Here is a 19700-nt window from a genome sequence, read left to right as displayed (position 1 = left end):
CTGAGTCATAACAGTAGGCAGGGCAGAGAGCTTCACCTCCTCAGTTTCCCCAGCCTTGGGTTTGAAATCCTCTCCTGGTGCCTGACTGCTCAGTCAGGAAGGAGTGCTAAGACCAAGAGGGATTTCACAGCTGCGGGACACATGGCCCTGTCCTCAGAAGCCCCATTCTGAGATAAGCAGCACAGTCCTGGCCTTGAGAGCCCTCAAACCCAGAGGTGAGGTCTTGAACTCAGGCTGGGTGTGCGCTGAGGCTCAGGTAGGGAGTGGGTGGTGCTGGGTGGCTGGTCTGCTTTCTGAAGCAAAGGCTGAGGCTGGGGAGAGGCCAGAAGAAGGGTGGCGGTTTGCCTGGGGGGCTGAGGAGCCGTCTGTGGTTGGGGGTGGGAGCCTGGAAGGGTCTGGCTTTCCCATAGTCCCGGGCAGCTGTAGCCTGAAGTTCTGGGGCCCTCCTAGCTCCCCAGGGAACCCGCTGCTGCCCGGCCCTGGGGACCCAGGCGTCCTGGCGGGTGAGGGCGGGTCTCCGGCAGGCGCCCTGCCAAGCCTCGCAGCCTGCTCACCAGGAATCTTGTTGCTGAGAGATGGAAGATCCAGGTCGGGCCTGCAGCTCATCCCTCCCCTCCGGAAGGAGGAGGGGCCCAAAGATTCCTTCCTGCACCCGCCCTCCCATCTGGGGCAGGGCCCTCCTCAGCAGTGGGTGGGGCTGGGGGGCCCAGGACAGGCCTCTAAGACTCCGTCACTTGTCCTGGAGCCTAGCCCAGCCAGCAATGGGCACCGGGGCACTCTGGAGGCAGAATGAGCCTGGTGTGGCAGAGGAGAGGTGGGGGTAGGGTGCTGAGGCCACAGGGGGCCCTGCATAGGGGCCTAAGCCTGGCCCTGGCCCCCACTGGCTCCCCCAGGGCGGAGGGTGAAGAGTTGGTTCTCTTCCATTATGGGAGCGTGATTTTATTCCACGTGTCACGGAGTCTGAGATTAACCTGTTCACCAGTCTGTGACAAACCCCTCACACCCAACACACACATACACACAGGCACAGAGACACACGGAGATCGTTGGTCTCACAAACGCACCTTCCACAGACACACATAAGCATTTCCATGCTACAACGCATGGCAGACTCTCACATGCAGATACACAAGCACACACTCACACTTAAAGATACACCGAGATCTAGATCCACAGTCTCCAAAGCACAACGTTCTCCCACTCACACTAAGGCCACACAGACAGAGATACAAACAGGCGGTCCAGGGGGATGCTCGCAGCCCTACCTAGACATGCACAGATCAAGGACGCCCGGTGCCCCACAGGCACAGATACACGTAGACACACATAACCCCAGACACAGTCTTGTGGGCAAGCCTAGACCAACCGCCACACACACTGAGACAAAGGCCCAGATACATACAGAGACAAAGACAGGCACAGACACACAGCCGGCAGCACGCACACAAGCACAGGCGTGCACACCCGGACACAGACCAAGACAAGTAAATGCCCAGAGGTTTTGCTGTGGACAAAATGTGAGGCGCACACACACATCTGGGCCTCCTGCTCGACCTCTCTACCTGGGGACGTGGTGATCTGGCGCCCGTGGCTCCAGGGAGAACTCTGAGGAACCTTCTGCTCGGTCAGAGCCCCCCATCCTGGGCCCAGGGCCAGCCCCCACCTCTGGCTCCCGGCCCGTGGCCGAGGCCATGCAGCCACACCCTCAGCAGCGCCCTGACATCCTACCTTACCCTCCGCGTCGTGCACACTCACGGTCACACCGTCTCCTCCTGCACGTGCTCACGACACCCTCCACGCCCGCACACTTACGGTTTCTCCCTCACACCCCCCTCAGGTGTCCCCTCCTTGTTGTCTTTCTCAATCACTGTCCCCACCCCCTCGCCCCGCAGACATGCACAACCTCCGGCACAGCCTTCGTGGCCCACACCCTCGCCTTCTCACGCAGACCCCCATGCACAAATAGAACGCACGGGCTCTCCGCCACAGACCCACAAGCCACGTACACGCACTCCTTCACATACTTCCTCAGCACCGCTCTCACAGACTGATTCACAAATGCAGCACACTCACACACGCACACTCCCCCGCATACATCCCCACCGCCTTCTCACATGCGCGTGTGCGTGCACACACACACTTTCAGAGCCTCCCTCACACCATCACTTTCCTTCCTCTGTCTCTCACAAACACTCCCTCTGCCAAGAGCGTGGCTCTGCTGCAGAGCAGCCCCTGAAGTACTTGTCACTGTACTCCACCACGTCCTTGGCCTTCCTGGCCTCAGTCTCTTCCCTTCCACCTCCAGCCCTGCATACTGTGGCCTTGTATTCTTTTGCCATTTCTCCGTTTAGTCAACAAGAATATATAGAGTATTCATTTATTCATTCAACAAATGTTGACTGAGCACGGATTATGGGTTAAGCATTGGGGATTCTATGATGACACAGGTCCTTCCCTCGTAGAACTCTCAATTTTGTGTCCAATTCGTTTGCTGCTTGTCTCATCTGACTAGAATGGAAGGTAACCCTTGATCTTGGATATTGAGAGATGTGTAGGAGTTCACAGGAGGAAAAGTAGGGGAAGGGTGTTCTAGGTAGAGGGCAAAGCATGTGCAGAGCCTACAAGTAAATCAAGGTACAGTAGGCTGGAAACTGAGGTGATGCTCAGAGACTAGAGGAGAAGCTGCAAAGAGGGAAGAAGCCAGATGTCACAGAGTTTAGATGCCATGTTCAGGGGTTTAGATTTTGTCTAGTGGGCCACAAGGAGTCATGGGAAGTCTTTAGTGACAGGACAGGGTGAGGAAATGATGGTGGTCTGACCTAGAAGAGGTGAGTGGGAAGGAAAGGAGACTCATTTAGGCACAAGAACCCGTGGGGTTCCAGTTCCAGAGCTGTGACCTCAGGAAAGTCACACAACCTCTGTGACCTGGGTCCATCACATGAGGATGGGAGACAGTACCAGAGCCGGGCTTATGGTATATGCTCGGTAAACAATAGGCATTATTGTCAGTTATCGGTAGGACATGGCAGGGCATCAGATGAGGAGGAGATTTTACTGAGCACCTACTGAGTGCTGGGTACTGCGCCAGGTGCTGGGGCCCAGAGGGGAGGTGGTCTGCGGCTTCAGGAAGCTCACACACCGTAACCACAGCTCACGTGGACAACAGAGCACCAGGTGTGAGGGTGGAGGCAAAGCACCTCGGAAGGTTAGAGGAGCATGAAGGCTCTGGGTGGCTCACGAAGGAGCTGGCATTGAGCCGGACTCTAAAGAGGCTGGTTGAACTTGGGCAGGCAGAGGTGGGAGAAGGAGCTTCGGGGAGAAGGAGCCCTGTGAACGACAGCCTGAGGGCAAGGGGTCTAATCTGGCTGTTGTGTGGGACACAGGAAGGGGGTGTCGTGGGATGGGATTATAGAGGTGAGACCTTGGTGGCCAGGCTAAGAGGGGGGGTCAGCACGGGCTGAGCTGCACTCTAGAAATCCCATGTTTTGGTGGTAACATGGAATGTGTCCATTAGAGACTCTGCTCCAGGCTCTGCCAGTAAGCTGTTGCCCTCTTCGACCTCAGTTTCCCCATCTGTGTGATGAGTTCAGTCTTGTTTAGGAGGAACTTCCGGTATCATGTCCTGGGGCTGGCCTAGCCTACTTTGTTGGGCATCTTCTGGCCTGGGATTCTGGGTCTCAGCAGTGCTTCCTTCCTGAGCACCCTCAGCCAAAGAAAGGAGCAAAATGAGGGGTTCCCCAGAGGCAGGTTTTGGGCGCTGCAAATGAGGGGCCAGGAGCTCCACACGGAAGGGAGGGGTCTTTGCCTGGATCTGACTCCAAGCCCCAGAGGGAAACCAGAAGAGAATGTCAAAGTCCCTCTTCCCTCTCGCCCTGACCCGTGTGGTGGCAGATGTGGGCCGTGTGCCCAGTCCCTGGTCCAGGGGGTATCAGGACTATTCTGCCCACTGACAGAGGAGCAGGGCTTGGGTTCAAGAATGTGGCCCAGGGCTTAGAGTCCCCTGGGGTTAAGGAGCCAGGAGGCCAATCTTAGGGTGGCAGAGCCAAGTAAACGCCCATGGGTAACAGGGTTCATTTATATTTGGTGTTGCCAGGAGTTGTGGTCTAAGGCAAGTCCTGGTGACACCCAAAAAAATAAGAAAAAAAATGCTGATTTTATAAAGACTGCTTTCTTCCATAGTTGACAAACTTATGATGGTACCGATGGTTGGATACTACTCTTAGAGATGAAAAAGGTCTTAAGGAATCTTCCATATTCCATTCACCAATCTGTGTTCTTGTTCAAAGCAAAATTAATTCCTTTCAAAATTAACGTATTAGCTTAATAATAATTTTTAATCTTAAAATAATCTATCTGTGAGAATGGGAATTTTGGGTAGGAAAAAGTGACAGAAGATGGGACAAAAAGAATTCATAGAAAGACAAAACAGAATTTTTTAAATGGTGGGTACAAACTTCTGTTTCCAACTATATCAGTTTACCTTAGGAAAACATACTAGAAAGGCCAGATAAATCATAAGCAACATTTGACTGTGAGCGTTAGAAAGCTACTGAGGTAGCCATGACCTAGAAAAGTAAAATAGAGGAAGAAACTCACTGAAGTGAGAACAATATTCTGCACATGCGATTCTAGCCCAGTCATTTAGGAACTACTGATGAAGAGCAAAAGTCTGAGAAACCAAATGTGGCTCCTAAGAGGTAGAAAAGCCAGTAGATCTTAGGACAATGTCATAGGACTAAGGAAACCAGAGTTGGAATTGAGAAATAACAAGGCAGCTAGAATTTTAAGGACCAAAATCACAGAGAGAGTAAAGATTCAGAGAACAGAGCTGGATTCAGCAACAGTGTTCCCTTGCAGTATTTTCCATGTATAAAAGGTAGACAAGACAAGATGCTAAGAAGTCAAACAAAAGCTAACTGAAGTCAAAGCAAAGACTTAGTTGGCTCATAATGCTGAAGAGACAAAATTGGGGTTCAGAAGCTATGAAAGATTTGTGGCCCAATGGAAAACTAATGATACGAATTAGGACACTGGAAGTCTCTACATATGTCTGTGTGTGTGTGTGTGTCTGTGTGTTAGGAAGGTTGATGCAACATCTACATTGAACCTTATAAAGAAGGAAAATGAGTATGAAGTTGGTCCAGGTGACTGAGGTGATCTTCCCCTCTGCTCCTTACCTAAGAATAGGAAATTCTCTCCTCAAGAAAATACAGTTGACCCTGGAACAATGTTGGAGTTAGAGACGCTGACTCCCTGTGCAGTCAAAAATCCACATATAACTTTATGGTCGGCCCTTCTTATCTGTGGTTCTGAATCTGAGGATTCAACCAACCACAGCTCATGTAGTACTGTATTACTTATTGAAAAAAAAATCTATGTATAAGTGGATCTGTGCAGTTCAAACCCAGGTTGTCCAAAGGGCAACTGTAATGTCATTCAGATTCTCTACAACTTGTCATATCCCAAGTCTGGTATTCACTGAAGAACCACCAAGACTACCAAGAAAAGGAGAATTAGAATAAAAAACAAAACAGAATCAGAATCATAGATGACCTAAACATTAAAGATCTTACATATTTTGGTAAATATTATCAAGTTCAAGAAAATAGATGACAAGGTGAAGAATTTAACTTGACAACTAGAAACTATAAACTGATTGAAGTTGAACTGATAGAATTAAAAATTATATGAAATTTAAAACTCGGTAGTGGATTGGACACAGGTAAAGAGAGGTAAGTGAACTGGAAGATAGAGTAGTAACAATATTAAGACTAAAGCACGGGAAACGAAAAGAATAAAAAGTACACATAAGCTCATTTGAGACATATGGGCCACAGTAAACATTTTTATCATATGTATAAACTGGAGTCCAAAGAAAAAAGGAGACGGAGATTGGGATGAAAAGAATATTTCAGAAATATTAACAGCTGAGAGTTCTCTAAAACTAAAAGGAATATATGGAGCCATAAATTCAATAAGCACTAAAAAAGCGCAACAAGAACAAATACAAAGAAAACCACACCTAAGATCACCACAGTACAATTCGAAACAGCAAAGAAAAGCATGACATCTTAAAAGCAGCCCGATGAAAAAGAGAGATTACTTTCAAAGGAACAATAGGATTAAGATTACAGCTTACTTCTCAGTGAAACTGAATGGATACTAGAAAATAATGGAATAACATTTTTAAGTGCTAAAGAAAAGAACTGCCCATTGGGAATTCTAGAGGCAGAGAAAATGTTGTTTGGAAGGAAAGATGCAATAAGGAAATTTGCAGACAAACAAAATTTAGAAAATATTTTCTCATCAGAACTGACTGAATTAAATTATAAAGGGAGACCTGCAGGCAGAAGGAAGATTATCACAGATGAAAATAAGGACTTTATAAAGAATTATGTATAACAGAAAGGATAAATAAGTGGATAAACCTAAATAAAATCTAACAACACAAAAGGGTAATAATAAAATATATCAAAAATTAGAATGCATTAAAACAAATGGAAGAGGAAAAAGTAGTAAAAGAAATTTAAGATCTCAGCATTGCTTGAGAAGCAGTAAAAGAGCTAATAAGTCATGGTACATGTGTAACTGCTATTTATGTAAAAGTAACAAGCTAATACAAGGGAAAATGGAATTTGAAGAAATCTCGAAGAAAGAAGAGCAAAAGGAACATAACAAGGTGGGACAAATAGTAAACAAGGAGTATACGGTCTGTAAGAAAATACATTAACTGTAAATACTCAAATTAAAGGACAAGGATTATTGAAACAAACAAAAAACCGAATTCTATGCCACCTACAAGAGACAAGAGTCAGATTGAAAATGAAAGGATTCAACAATTATGGCATAACAACAATAAGCAAAATTGAAGAAGATTTTTTAATGTTAACATAGATTTGAAAGCAAAAAGTATCACTGGTGATAAGGCAGGATAATAAAACCCACTGTTACTTTAGAAGGAATATATTATAAATCTAAACTTCAATGCAATATATGAAGGGAAATTCCAAAAATCTAAGTAGAAATAGAAAAATCTAAATTACCTAGATCAGTAACATAGAACCACAACAATAAATCAGCAGATTATAGAAGATCTGAATACCATCATTAAAAACTTCGGCCTAAATTTACATAAAACACCGCACCAACAATGATGGAATATATATATCACGCAGAAATTTTTAGGTGCACGTGGCACATTTATAAAATTGACTATATTCTGGTTATAAAACAAGTTTCCGAATAAGCGAGAAATTTAAAACTATATAACCAATATTTTACCAAATAGTTGGATATTAAAAACATACTTCTGATCATTATGTAGGTCAAAGATAAAGTCGCAATGGGAATTAGAATTTTATTAATTCAATGATAATGAAAATATGCCATAACAAAACCTGTGGGTTGCAAATAAAGCTGTGGTCACAGAGAAGTTTATGTATTCCAATTATACTCTCTAAATGTAAAACGGAAAGGAATAAAGCAACTAGAAGATAACCTATCACCCTGAGGTAGGCAGCTCCTGAACTGTACCTGGTGGGGAAGGCAGGGCAGAACTTCAGGAGGCCAGCTGGGAGCACGATGAACACCATCTCAGGAGCAGTCTCCAAGAAAGAGAATTTAATGTACAAAGGGATGACTAATATATATTTAAGAGCTAGCACCCTGACCCTTCTTAAGGATGACTTGTGTTGCTGGGGAAAAAATAAGAAGTGCTCGATGTAGAAGGTGAATAGCTTTATAATTCCCAGGAGAATCTTGGTACCAGGACCACACAAGAAAGAACTTGGAGTCCCCATGGCTAATCCAGCAGAGAGAAAAGGAGGAACAGAGATGCGAGAGAAAATAAAGGGAACTCTTGGTGCAATTCTGTGCTGCTGCAGGCCCAAGTCCAGGTATGTGCTCTCTATCTCCACATCTTAAATAAAAGCCACCATGTTCCTCAGTCTTTCAGGTACTTAGAATTTCTCTTTAGAACCTAAAAATGGGGTCACGTTTCCTGTCTGCATTGCTAGAGTACAAAATAGAGGCAGGATGTTTGAAATAGTTCTCCATCTGGCAGAGGAGGCCTTGAAGCTGTGAGCCACTCACTGCAAACCAGCAGGACATGAAGGATTCTTGAGCAGATCTGAAGCTACTGGGAGGCCTTTGAGGAGTTAAATCCCATAGTATATACTGTACCTTCAATGGCCCCTTCTCCCTCTCTGTCCAGTCTTCCTCCACTCCCGTGGGGGCCCAAAGGGGTTAAATGAGCACTCTTTGACTTGTACTTGGTGGTCCCAGAACTTGACGTGGGCTTGGAGACTTCCATGAAAAGTCTGCCTTCCATCTACTGGCTTGGGTTTCTTGGGCTCTCTGCTCCAGGCTAATCCCTTCAACCTGCTTTTTCCATTTCTGCCAATAATCCCCCTCTCCAGACCTTCCTAATGCTCTTCTGGGGCAGGGGGGAGACTTACTGAGGGCAATGTTTATTTCTAGAGGGAGAGGTGACCACATGACTTCACAGTGGTCGTCCCCTTGATTATTCAGTTTCTGTCTAGATTAGTCGTGGGTGTTTGTACACCCCAGCCTCACCCCCAGGAGGCTTTAGAACACTGTCCTTATCAGCACTGAGCCTCTCTCTAGCCTCCTTCCCTCTCTCTCCTTACCCATCTTTACCCACAGACTCGCAGGCTTTCTGGACCTCTGAGGAAGATAAGCACTTCACAGAACCTCTGCTACAGAACCAAACATACTGAAATGACTCTTTACGAAGATACTGAAACAACAGAAAAAGAATACATGACGATTGTTTCTCCTGAGGGTTCACTTACCTAGGGGGCCTTTAGCAAACTTTGACTGATAAATCTAACCTTTCCTTCCTTGGCAATAGTTGATCACACTGTGAGGAAAACAAGTTAGAGAATGGAAAAATAATATTTGGATTTCAACGAAATAATAAAGATGCAGGGGCTATCTTTGACTTTTGCAAGGTGAGAAGACAGTTTACATTTTGATTATTTGATGGCAGGAATCCCTTTTAAAACAGGGCCAGTCTACATGATGCCTTTAAAAATCAACCTTTTCAAATATAGCCATAACCCCCACAAGATTTCTTGATTTCTCTGGGGTCAGATAAACCGTCACATTTCACAGTGGTGCCCTGTACATGAAAGTGATAAACATAACCTGGAAGCACGGCAGTGGCTAAAAATATGGAGCTGGCAGCCATTTGCTGAAAGGATCTTTTGCTTTTAATTCATTGCAGAAAATGCTAATGTCCAAATTAAGGCAGGTAGATCTTACCAACCATCAAGAGCTTCAACCCTGCTAACAGCTAAGTATGCACTTTTAAACCCTACTTTGACTGCTCCAGAAACTTACTGGGTTTCGTTACTGCCTCTGTTACTATTTCCTTTGTGTCGTTTTGTTTTTCTTTAAAAACACAGCTGTGTGATCTTGGGGAAGTTATATTATTTCTTTGAGACTTGGTTGCCTTCTCTGTGAATATCTGGGTATAATTTTAGTATTGCTCAGTAGAATTTTTGGTGATAATGAAAATATTCTATATCTGTATCATGCAATGCAGTATTCAATAGCTACATGGAGCTAATAAACATCTTTGAAATATGGCAAATGCAAATGAGGAACTGATTTTTTAATCTTATTTTTAAATTTGTTTAAATATAAATAATGCCATGTGGCTAGCATCTGTTGACTGTACAGATCTACATAATATTTTAAGGACACTCTCCACCAAAAACTCTACCATTCATTAACTCAACCTAAATATTTTTGCCCTCTGACAAACAGAAAATAATTTATGCTTCCCTTGAAATTATCTGTCAAGACCTTTATCAGTTTGGGGACATTATATTCTTAAAATTGACTTTGCTTTATGAAACTGTAATAATGCTGGAGTTTCCTGCCCTTGGTACCACCTTTGTGTTGATGGGAAATATTGTGGATGATCAAGGACCATTTCAAGAGATCATGGAGAGAAACCTCCTTCTGGATTTAATTTCATTATGAGGATGTCAAAATGCTACATTACTTAAAATAAAACCCGTACCGTTTTTATGCTAAGTTATATTCTACATGTAGATGGAAAAATGTTAAAAAGATTTTTAAAGAACTGCGCATCTATTTTTGAAGCTGATTTGGCTGTTCAAGGCTTGCTAGCACTTTATCCATCTCAGTACTATTTCACTTAGTAAACAAATGCAGTTGCCATAATTGTTGCTTATGTGTCTGTGTTCCCTTCTAGGCTGTATGTTTTTGAAATTAGATACAATATTTATATCACAGCCCCTATGTATAGCACAATACCCATTGCTAATTCAGATTGTGTTTTAAGATATGAGACAAAATGTAAGACTTTTATTATAGTCATAAACATCTAGCAAACCAACCAGAAAATAAAAGCGAACTTTCAGTTGGTTGGCCGAGAACAAAAGAACGAAGACTACCTAGTGCAAAACCATATCTCTAATAACTACTGTTGAATTTAGAGCACACACATGCTAAAAAATATCTTATCAAAGATTTGAGGTTGGATCAGAAAAAATTATATCAGAAGTGAAAATAATCATGTGGTCTGACCAGCGTGTATCACACAAAGTAAGTGTAAACTATATATAAAGTAGATAGACTACGAGGTCCTACTGTATAGCACAGGCAACTATATTCAATACCTTGTAATAACCTATAATGGAAAAGGATCTGAAAAAGAAATACATATATCTGAATCACTTGGCTGTACACCTGAAACACAACATTGTCAATCAACTATACTTCAAGTAAAACAAAACAAAAGAAAAAACTAAGTGTAAAGGGAAGTATAGTTTTATAAATTCACCTCTGATATCCAATGGACCAACTGAAAGACAACAGAAAGTACAACTTTCTAGGAGACAGGACATGGCCGGCAAACCAGGCCGTTACGCTCGGTAACGGTCATACCTGCCAAAAAATATACAGACTAGCCTGCATTCATGAATACATAGGAATTCTTCATTTATCTGGCATTGTTAGGCAATGAGGTATTGTATGTTAGGAGAAGTTTTTTTAAAATGACAAATTTAAGAGGAGTTATTTTAACCTTCACTCGGTAATTTTTTTCTAAAATTAAGAAATGTATCTACTGGTGTATCTAATGTTTCCTTGATAACTCGGGGTCATCAGTTCAATCAACGTTTGCATGAATAATGCGAATGGAAACAAGACAGGCATGCTTACTGAAACTGAAAATGACATAGCACTGGCTGGAATAACTGATGAGAGAGCAAGAAAAAAGCAAAACTGAAAACAAACCGTGATCAAGAAACAATCAGTCAAGTTCTGACTTTCTGTACTTAGTTTCAAAAAGAGATACCACAAATCCCAGCGAGAGACTCCAGCATCATCAGCTGTCTTTCTCCTTTGTTTCCACCTTCCTTTCCTTTTCCTTCTACCCTAGATTGTTCCAGGAAGTGTTTATAGCTCCTTACAAGACACATTCTAATACTTGCTTTCTCTCACACAAACTTCACAATATGTCCATGTGATAAATGGTGTGGAGGTGAAAGAGAATTCATCACAGGGACAGCTCCTACGAAAATAAAATTAGAAACTAGCTTCTAAACATGCAGGGAGAAGGGCGTGGTGTCAGGCACTAATTTTCTTGCGAATTCCTCTCCATTTCTAATAGACGTTCTTCTTTACCAAGATCCCTTTTTATTGGTGTCCTATTCCAGACTGCTCCACTCCGCCCATCCTCATCCTGTAAAATACATTCACACTCTTTTGTGACCCTACTTATTTGCCCATTAAATAATCAATCATAGAACTGTCGGAATTAAATATAGAGTGAAATTAAAATGCTGGAGTCACTTGGAGGGTTTAAGCAGCTCCACCAGAAAATACTGGGCATGGATTTAAAAGAGGCTGCGTGGGACTTGCTCTTGTCCAAGTTCTTTCTCAAGAAGTATCTGAAATAAGCCTAAATTCAGAGTTAATCAGACTGGCCTGCTTTCTCAGGTGGACTGGAACTCATTGCTCTTTCCCCTCAACTCCCTGATTTCAGTGGCACTTTCCGGAGAGGAGGTGGACTTTTCTGCCTACTGCAGAAGCGCAGTTCCCCCGGGGTCCACTCCCTGTCTGAATCCCACACTTGAGGCCAGATGGCAGCCTTCCCAGAACATTCGTGGCCTCCTTTCAGTTTTTGACCTGCTCAGATTGAGTCCCTCTAGACTCTTTCTGGAAACCTGATCTTCAACCCCTTTCCCTGACCTCGATGGTTACCTGCCTACTTTAGGCCTCAGGTGCTTTATCTATAAAATGATATAGTTGCCCTTAATTCTAAAGTCTTCTTTCTAAAGCGCTACAATGTGGTGGCTCCTTGAAAATGTTTCTCTTTGCTGGTTTTAATTTTGTAGAGAATTAAAACCCCAGCCACTCTAAAAGACAGTAAGTTACATTGGATAAGGAAAGTGTGCTTTTGTAGTTAGATTAACAGGGATGGAAGACGACTTAGTATGTTTTAAGATACTCATGATCCGTTCTTGTGAGAGTTGGGGAAGAAAGGGAAGAGAGTTAATAAAATACCAAACAATTGTGACAAATTAAGTTCACCAAGATGTAGGTAATTAGTTACTACTTGAATAAGCCACACAAATCCAATCTAAGTTTTCCTTTAGTTTTCTAAGAAGGATCCCAGTGAACTAAGTCCCACGTTCAGTAACTCCACGTTCAATGGCTTAGTCTTTAAAAACTGTTATGTTGCTGGAAGAAGAAATATTGCCCATCAGTCCTAATTGATGTTTAGCTATCCCGCACATTTGAAATAAATTTATTACTTTGCCTGATCTCAGTGTAATACATTCTAAAGGGGCAAAGAGCACACGAAAAGTTATGGAGTCTCCATCTTCCACACTGAAGTGTGCAATAAGTTACATATTATTTGGCCGAGAAATTCACAAGGCATAGAAACCACACCATTAGCAATGTATACAGTGGTAAACAGCAGGTAATGAGAATGATATAAAACCGAACAGACTGTGTAGGTTGGCACTGCTGCCAGTTAAGCAATTATTAAATGCATTCATATGCATCTACGCTAGGTAAGCTCTTTGAGGGCAATTGCTATGAATTCTACATACCTGTCAGGATATTATATATAGCCCAGTTTCTATGCCCTTTATTCAAAGACGCTGAGAAAGGGTTACTCTGGGTAAATTCAGACCTTTTCTCAATATAGAATTTGGTCAACATGCATTCTGAACAGCAAAATTTCACAGTATTTTCCTACACTAATTGCCACCTCAGCAAATGCAGGATTAAGTATAATGGATTATAAGAAGTTGGAAAGATGGAAGAAAAGAAGGAAGGTAGAAGAAAGGTGGATATGGAGTACTTCAACATTTATGTAGAGTGGACCTAAAACTAACCTGAGGTTTCCCTGAATTATTAGCATATGCTATAGAAACTTAAATGAAAAAATAACAAAACCCAGCAAGGGAAACTCAAAGATTCTCTGTTTTTTCACTTTACTGCATATACACGTCCATCTTAAGCAATCTATATGCTTATATCCAACAAGAGAGCATTGTTTTGCAAGGCTATTTGGGTTCTATCAGCATGTAAAGGTCGGACAACTCAACTTTAGCAGAGTCAGCTTTCAGGTGAATAATTGCTTCTTTCAGGTTGCGAGCATTTGAATTCTCCAGAAATGTTTCCCAAAACATGAAAATTAAAAGAGTCCTAGGACAGCGTCCTTTAGAAGTTTTATAGTATCAAGGTTTTTGGAGGAAGAGTATCCTTGTCCATTATCAACACAATGATTCCAAGCAGATCAGTTTATGCTGAGAATATTATATAACAGAACCCACTTCACATCCATTATACTGACAGTGATCTTCATTACTTCAACCTTGTGCTTCTTAGTAAAGTTGAAAATACTGAGCCAAGAACAGACAGTGACAATGCCAGAGACTCAGATGTACCTATAGGTGCCTTCAGACAACATCAGCCACCCAGGCTAAAGTCCTGATTTAAAACATCCCAACATGAATGAATCTCAAAAACCATATGCTGAGCAAGTGAAGCCAGATCAGAAGGGCACCTACTGTATTATTCAACTTACATGAAATTGTAAACTCGGCAAAAGTCATCTCTAAAGATAAAAAACAGATCCGTGGTTGCCTTTGGGTGGGAGATGGGGATAATTTTGCAAAAGCCTGGGAGGAAACTTTCTAGGGTTTTAGAATTGTTATCTATCTTTATGGGGGTGCTAGTTATACAAATGTATACATTAATTAAAAGTCAGTGAACCGTTGACTAAAAATGTCTGCATTTTATTGCATGTAAATGATACCTTAATAAGGTTGATTACAAAATGAACCAAAACCAAAACAAAGCAGAAGAAAAACCTCTCCAGACCTTAAAGAAAATACAGTTTTCTTCCAGGGTACCAGATTGGAAATGAGGCATTGGTCTGTTCTACCCTCAGATTATCCCTAGGATTATCTAGTCTATTTTAAAGCACTAGAGTCCCCTATCAGGAAAACTCACCCCATGTTTAATTACTTGGATTTCTTCTGTGCCTCTTCTCCCAACACAGTGAAGCCATTCACGGAAGAAAAACCAGCTTTTTCCAACTTTGCATCACCATATATTCTTTGCAAAGCTATTATTTATAGAATAAAATGTGGTGACACTTTGTAAAAATGTAGCTTTTTGAGCCTTACAAATCTTAACAGTTAACCTATTGCCTCCACTGGAATTTGGAAAAAAAATTATTTTGAAAATGAATAGCTGAGAATTGACATTTTTGCTTTTTGTGATTTTCTCTTCCCCTAAGATAGAAGTGAGTAGGAATGAGAAACACATACATAAAGAAAAAATTATCTTGCTGCCTTTGCATGGTTATAATTTATAGGAGGCCCTTTTCAACAATAATCTATTATCAGAATCAATAAAATATAATCTCCATGAAGGCCAGGCCAGGATATTTGTCCCTTTTTCAGCAGATTGCAATACAAACCACATTCATGGATATGCTTCTTGATGATCTTTGTAATACTGGAACAGTTGACCATTTCCTCATGCCTCTTCACCTTAACTTCAACCTGATGACCTCACATTTCCTTCTGTATCACTTGGTTGCGGGCCTCTTTTCCAACTCCAACTGCAACTCGCATTTCACTCTGGAACCTCAGGAAGACTCACACCTTCCTGCTTTTTAGTGACACCTCAAGGTCATTTCCATATTGTGATCACCCTGAAGAATAGCCAGACAATTGTTATTTCAGAGCCATCTGATAGTTTGTAGCTCTAAAAATTAACTAAGGACCAAATTTGTCAAAAATATCCTAGTTTAAGATTTTGGTAATACAGCAACAGTAATCCCGAAGTCACTTATGACAATCAGTGTGGGAAGCACCCTCCTTCAGGAAGATCCTTTGCCATACAATACTCTTTCCCTGTCAGGTAATAAGGAAGCACGGCCGAGGAAAGTAACCTTTTCTGGAAAGAAATACTTGGCTTCAAGAAGGCTTGCAGTTCATATCTTTTTCTTGAATTAGATTCCCCATTAATTACTTTATCCACAAAGAGGTAATTATCAGAATTATGTAAGCAATTAAGGAGATGCTACTCCACATCCTTTCAGCTTGTTGACCTTTCTCACTTTATTTCATGTGGCTATCTGCAACATCAGTGATTTACCTGTCTGTCTTTTTTTTTAACAGATTTCTTTGTGTGTGTGTGTCCCCATGATGAAAACATCATTAAAGTAAAATATCATGAATAGACTCTTAAGAAGCAGAGTCTACTGAAAGTCCTAGAAAATATGAAAGCACTAATATTCATGGACAGCTCTACACTCTGAAAGTTACTCCAAATTTTGTTGATCTCTCTTTTGTCTAGGAGTTTTTCAAATTTTCTACCATGATCATTTGTTAGTTTTATAATTACATAATAAAGGCATTACATCATACAATCTTTTGTTATCCATTGCAGTTTTATCCTTTCCTTGTCCTCAGCAGATATGTCATAGATTATTAGTACACAAGCAAAGACTTTCAACGTAACAGTACTTTATAGTGAGAAGAACTATACTGAGCTATCTCTATCCTAAGACAATGCACTAGGAAAGCACTAGGAATTCTTAAGCACTAGGAATACAGAGACGATCAAGGGGCAAGTTCCTTGCCTTCGAGTATACATGATCATTATAGCAAATGCTTAAATAGCACTTAGTATGTAACTCACCACAGCAGTCTTATTATCCTCCTTTTTAATAGATGAGCAGAAGAAGCCACAGGGAAGTCATAGGGTAAAGCCAGAATTTGAACCTAGGTAGACTAGTACACTCTCCACGGCTTTAACTACTACATTAAAAAATATATATATATATATGTTATATATATATATATATATATATAAACTCCAAGTATTCCAAAGTTACAAAACACTTATCTACCAAAACTCAAAAAGGAGCACACAAACTTGCATAGAAAATAAACATGTAAAAGTTCATAAAGAAACCACAATATAACCTGCTCCACATAATATACTGACTGCAGTGTCCTGGGCCTCTCCCATCCTTAGGTAGATGGAAATTACAACAAAATAATACTTTTCACCTTTGGAAACCACACCATCTCTCATACCAACCAACCAATTACTTCCTTAGAGAGAATAGGAAATTAACCTGAATATCATAAAAAAAAATATATACATAGCATTACTGATGTAGAATCTCTGTTTAAAGACAATAATTTCAATAGCAGAGGGAACGTTACCATTGCAGGCTTCAGATATCCTCTATATTTCTCAGATTTCATGCTAAATCATATAATGCCATATTGTGTCTGAAGCTATTTTTTCAATAGTCCGTTTTCTTAAATGGACTAGCAATGCCGTAAATACTGAGGAACATTTTGGCTCCCAAATCCTAAAGCCATTCTGATTATGCCTGGGTGATCATGGGGACATCATTGGAACTACCAGAGGACTGGCTGAAATACCAGTGTTCTGGCCAGCTTACAAATTAGAAATTATACAGAATCCAATTTTATTTTTTTCTTAAGTAATTCCTATTAGGCTTTTGGGATGTCAATGTAAAGTCCTTTCATGTGTAATCTTTATCCATTAGATAGGGAACAATGCCAATCCCCGTCATAAATACTTTCACAACCTGACGCTGAAAATCCATTGCAGGGCATAGGACCTGCAAATAGGATGTGAATCACACACATCCACTCATTCAGACAATCACAAATATCCATTTTTAAGTCTACTATATGCCAATAATGTACCGGCCTCTCAGATGCTAAACCATGCTAAATGCTGAAACAGACATACTCAGTTCGGGCCCTCCTGGAACTTATTACCTACAGAAGTGCCTTCGTTGTAAATGGTCAGGTCTCAGCCAATGCTGTTATCATCAGCAGGTGACCAAAGGATAGAGCTTGCTTTCTAAACAAGCTCCACACTCTTTGCTTTCAACATATTTGCTTTCCTTCAAGGCACATAATCCAGTGGTCAGTTTCTCCCAGTTAGTGAGGTTTGGGGAAAAGGTACCCAGTGAACAATTCCTTGTGGCCTCACTCTTTCCTCGCACTCTCCTCTGTCCTTCTGAGCTAAAGAGACCTGGATTAAAGTCACTTGCTCTACCCTTATTATTTTAAAATACGGCTGCTCCTGCTTTGAGGATTTCCACTGGACCAACAGAGCAGCAAAGCAGCACTGAATCAGAAGCAGGTAAATTTCAAAATGACAGCTCTAAACATATCCACTCTCCTTTTGTTCTCCTCCTATCCCTTTGCTCTGAACACCTCTGCCCTGAGGCTTTGCCTTTACCCTTCTCTGATTACTGCTCCAAAAGTGTTTCCAAGAGCGGGGAGTATTTATGGTTTCATTTGCTCCCAAGTCCTTGGTGGAAAAGGATGCTTGCTTCCTGATTCTTACTATTTCCACACTCACATCATCAACACAAAAATCATCATTAAAAAAAAAATTTCCTCAGCTTCATATTTCTTCTGGGCCAACACTGAAAGAATATTTTCAAAGAAACAATATCCTCTCTCCTTTGCCCTTCTGAGTTTCACGTTCTTACCTCCAGTCTCATTTTCAACCCTTATTATGGGATGCATCACAAAAACAGAAGAAAGTTCTTTGTGCTTTCCTGTACCAGCTAATTATTCTAATTTGTTCTGTCTCTACGGAACAGAATGCGAAATCAACACAAAGGCTGATTATGCGACCTCTTCCAAGGGAATGGTCTGAGAGTTGTCTATTTACTAATGAAGCTCAGTGTGTATTAAGGGTTGACTGAAGCAATCATCAGGAATTTTCATCCCTTAAATTAGTCTTTTCTACCAGATGCACATCTTTCATTTCGGATAATATAACTTTTAAGTTCAGGATACAACTGGACAAAAGAAAAGAAAAAAGGTAACCAACACAACATTGCAGTAATAACACAGTAACAGCTATCATCCTTCCCTGAGGAATTCAGCCTACTTTATGGACACAATTTAGTACAAACTCATAAGAAAGCTAACAAAGCCCCAAACCACTTCACAATAGCGTAGAGAGGTAAAGGTCAGAAATTATTACTGCCAGACCCAGCAGACAATGGCACCTACTGGAAAGAGCACAGGACAGGAAAACCTAGAAGCCTATGTTCCAGTTTCGGTTATTCCTGTAAGCATTAGTACGATCTGAGTGAGCTCAGCCTGCCCTGCTTTTTCCGTTTATAAAAACCTACATCATCCTCTCAGTAGAATGAAATGCCACATCTGAAAAGTTGCAGATCTCTTTAGGAAAGAAAAAAGCTCATGCTTTCCAACCAAAATGGAATAATTCAGTCAATGGAGACATAATAAAACTCTGCCATAAAGCAATTGTTTACTTGAAATCTATCTTTTGTGGTATATTTATTGGGGTAACGAGTGTAAGCAAATCATAATCAGAGTTACCGATTATTCCAGAAATCAAGGTCATTGAGTTCAGATTCCAACGTTGACCCTGACCCAGGCTTACAGAGATGTAAGATGTCCCAATACCTCATATCCAGCATACATGGGAGAAACTAGGTATGCAGACAGATCCTCTTATAAATATCCCATATGTCATGGTTTTAATACAGGGTCTCAGATTCATTGCCATTCTTCGCATCCAGATGTGGGCATTTTCCCTTGAATTTGGGCAGGCTTTCCATGGCTTCAAACAATACAGCAGGGGTCAGTAAATTATGGCTGGTGGGCCAAGTCTAGGCCTCTACCAGCTTTTATAAATGAAGTTTTATTGGAACACAGCCATGTTCCTTAGTATATGTATTGTTTGTGTCTGTTTTCACATCACAGCAGCAGAGCTAAGTAGTTGCAAAAGAGACTGTATGGCTTGTAAAGCCTAAAATATTGACTGTCTGACACTTTATGGAAAAAGGTCTCCAACACCTGCAATAGTATATAATGAAAGTGATGCTATGTAACATCTAAGACTAGGTCATAAAAGGTCATGCAGCTTTTGCATGATTCTCGTGGAATGCTTCAACCCTGGACACTCATTCTCTTGGAATACTGTATCTTGAATCCTAACTACCACGTTATGAGAAGTCCAAGCCACCTGGGCAGCCATCTATAGGCACTCCAGTCAACAGTCCTTGTTGGGCCCAGTCTTCAAGGGCCAGACATGTGAATTAAAATTATCTAGATGATTCCAGCCCCAGCCAT

At 41.5% G+C, this 19700-nt stretch overlaps 1 protein-coding gene across 1 annotated transcript in view; it reads left to right on the top strand.

The window, feature by feature from the left end:
* The window catches only part of LOC141276835 (uncharacterized), an 87136-nt gene extending 71541 nt beyond the window's left edge, over nt 1-15595 (top strand). The window contains exons 6-8 of the mRNA XM_073794251.1: nt 7752-7895; nt 8665-8972; nt 9248-15595. Coding sequence (XP_073650352.1) covers nt 7752-7849 — 98 coding nt within the window. The 3' untranslated portion in view covers nt 7850-7895; nt 8665-8972; nt 9248-15595. The remainder of the gene's footprint in view (nt 1-7751; nt 7896-8664; nt 8973-9247) is intronic.
* Nucleotides 15596-19700: the final 4105 nt, after the last annotated feature.

The sequence above is a fragment of the Tursiops truncatus genome, chromosome 17 (genome assembly GCF_011762595.2).
Source record: "Tursiops truncatus isolate mTurTru1 chromosome 17, mTurTru1.mat.Y, whole genome shotgun sequence".
NCBI lineage: Eukaryota > Metazoa > Chordata > Mammalia > Artiodactyla > Delphinidae > Tursiops > Tursiops truncatus.
Note: the sequence above shows the minus strand (reverse complement) of the source record. Positions and strands in the feature narration are given on the sequence as shown.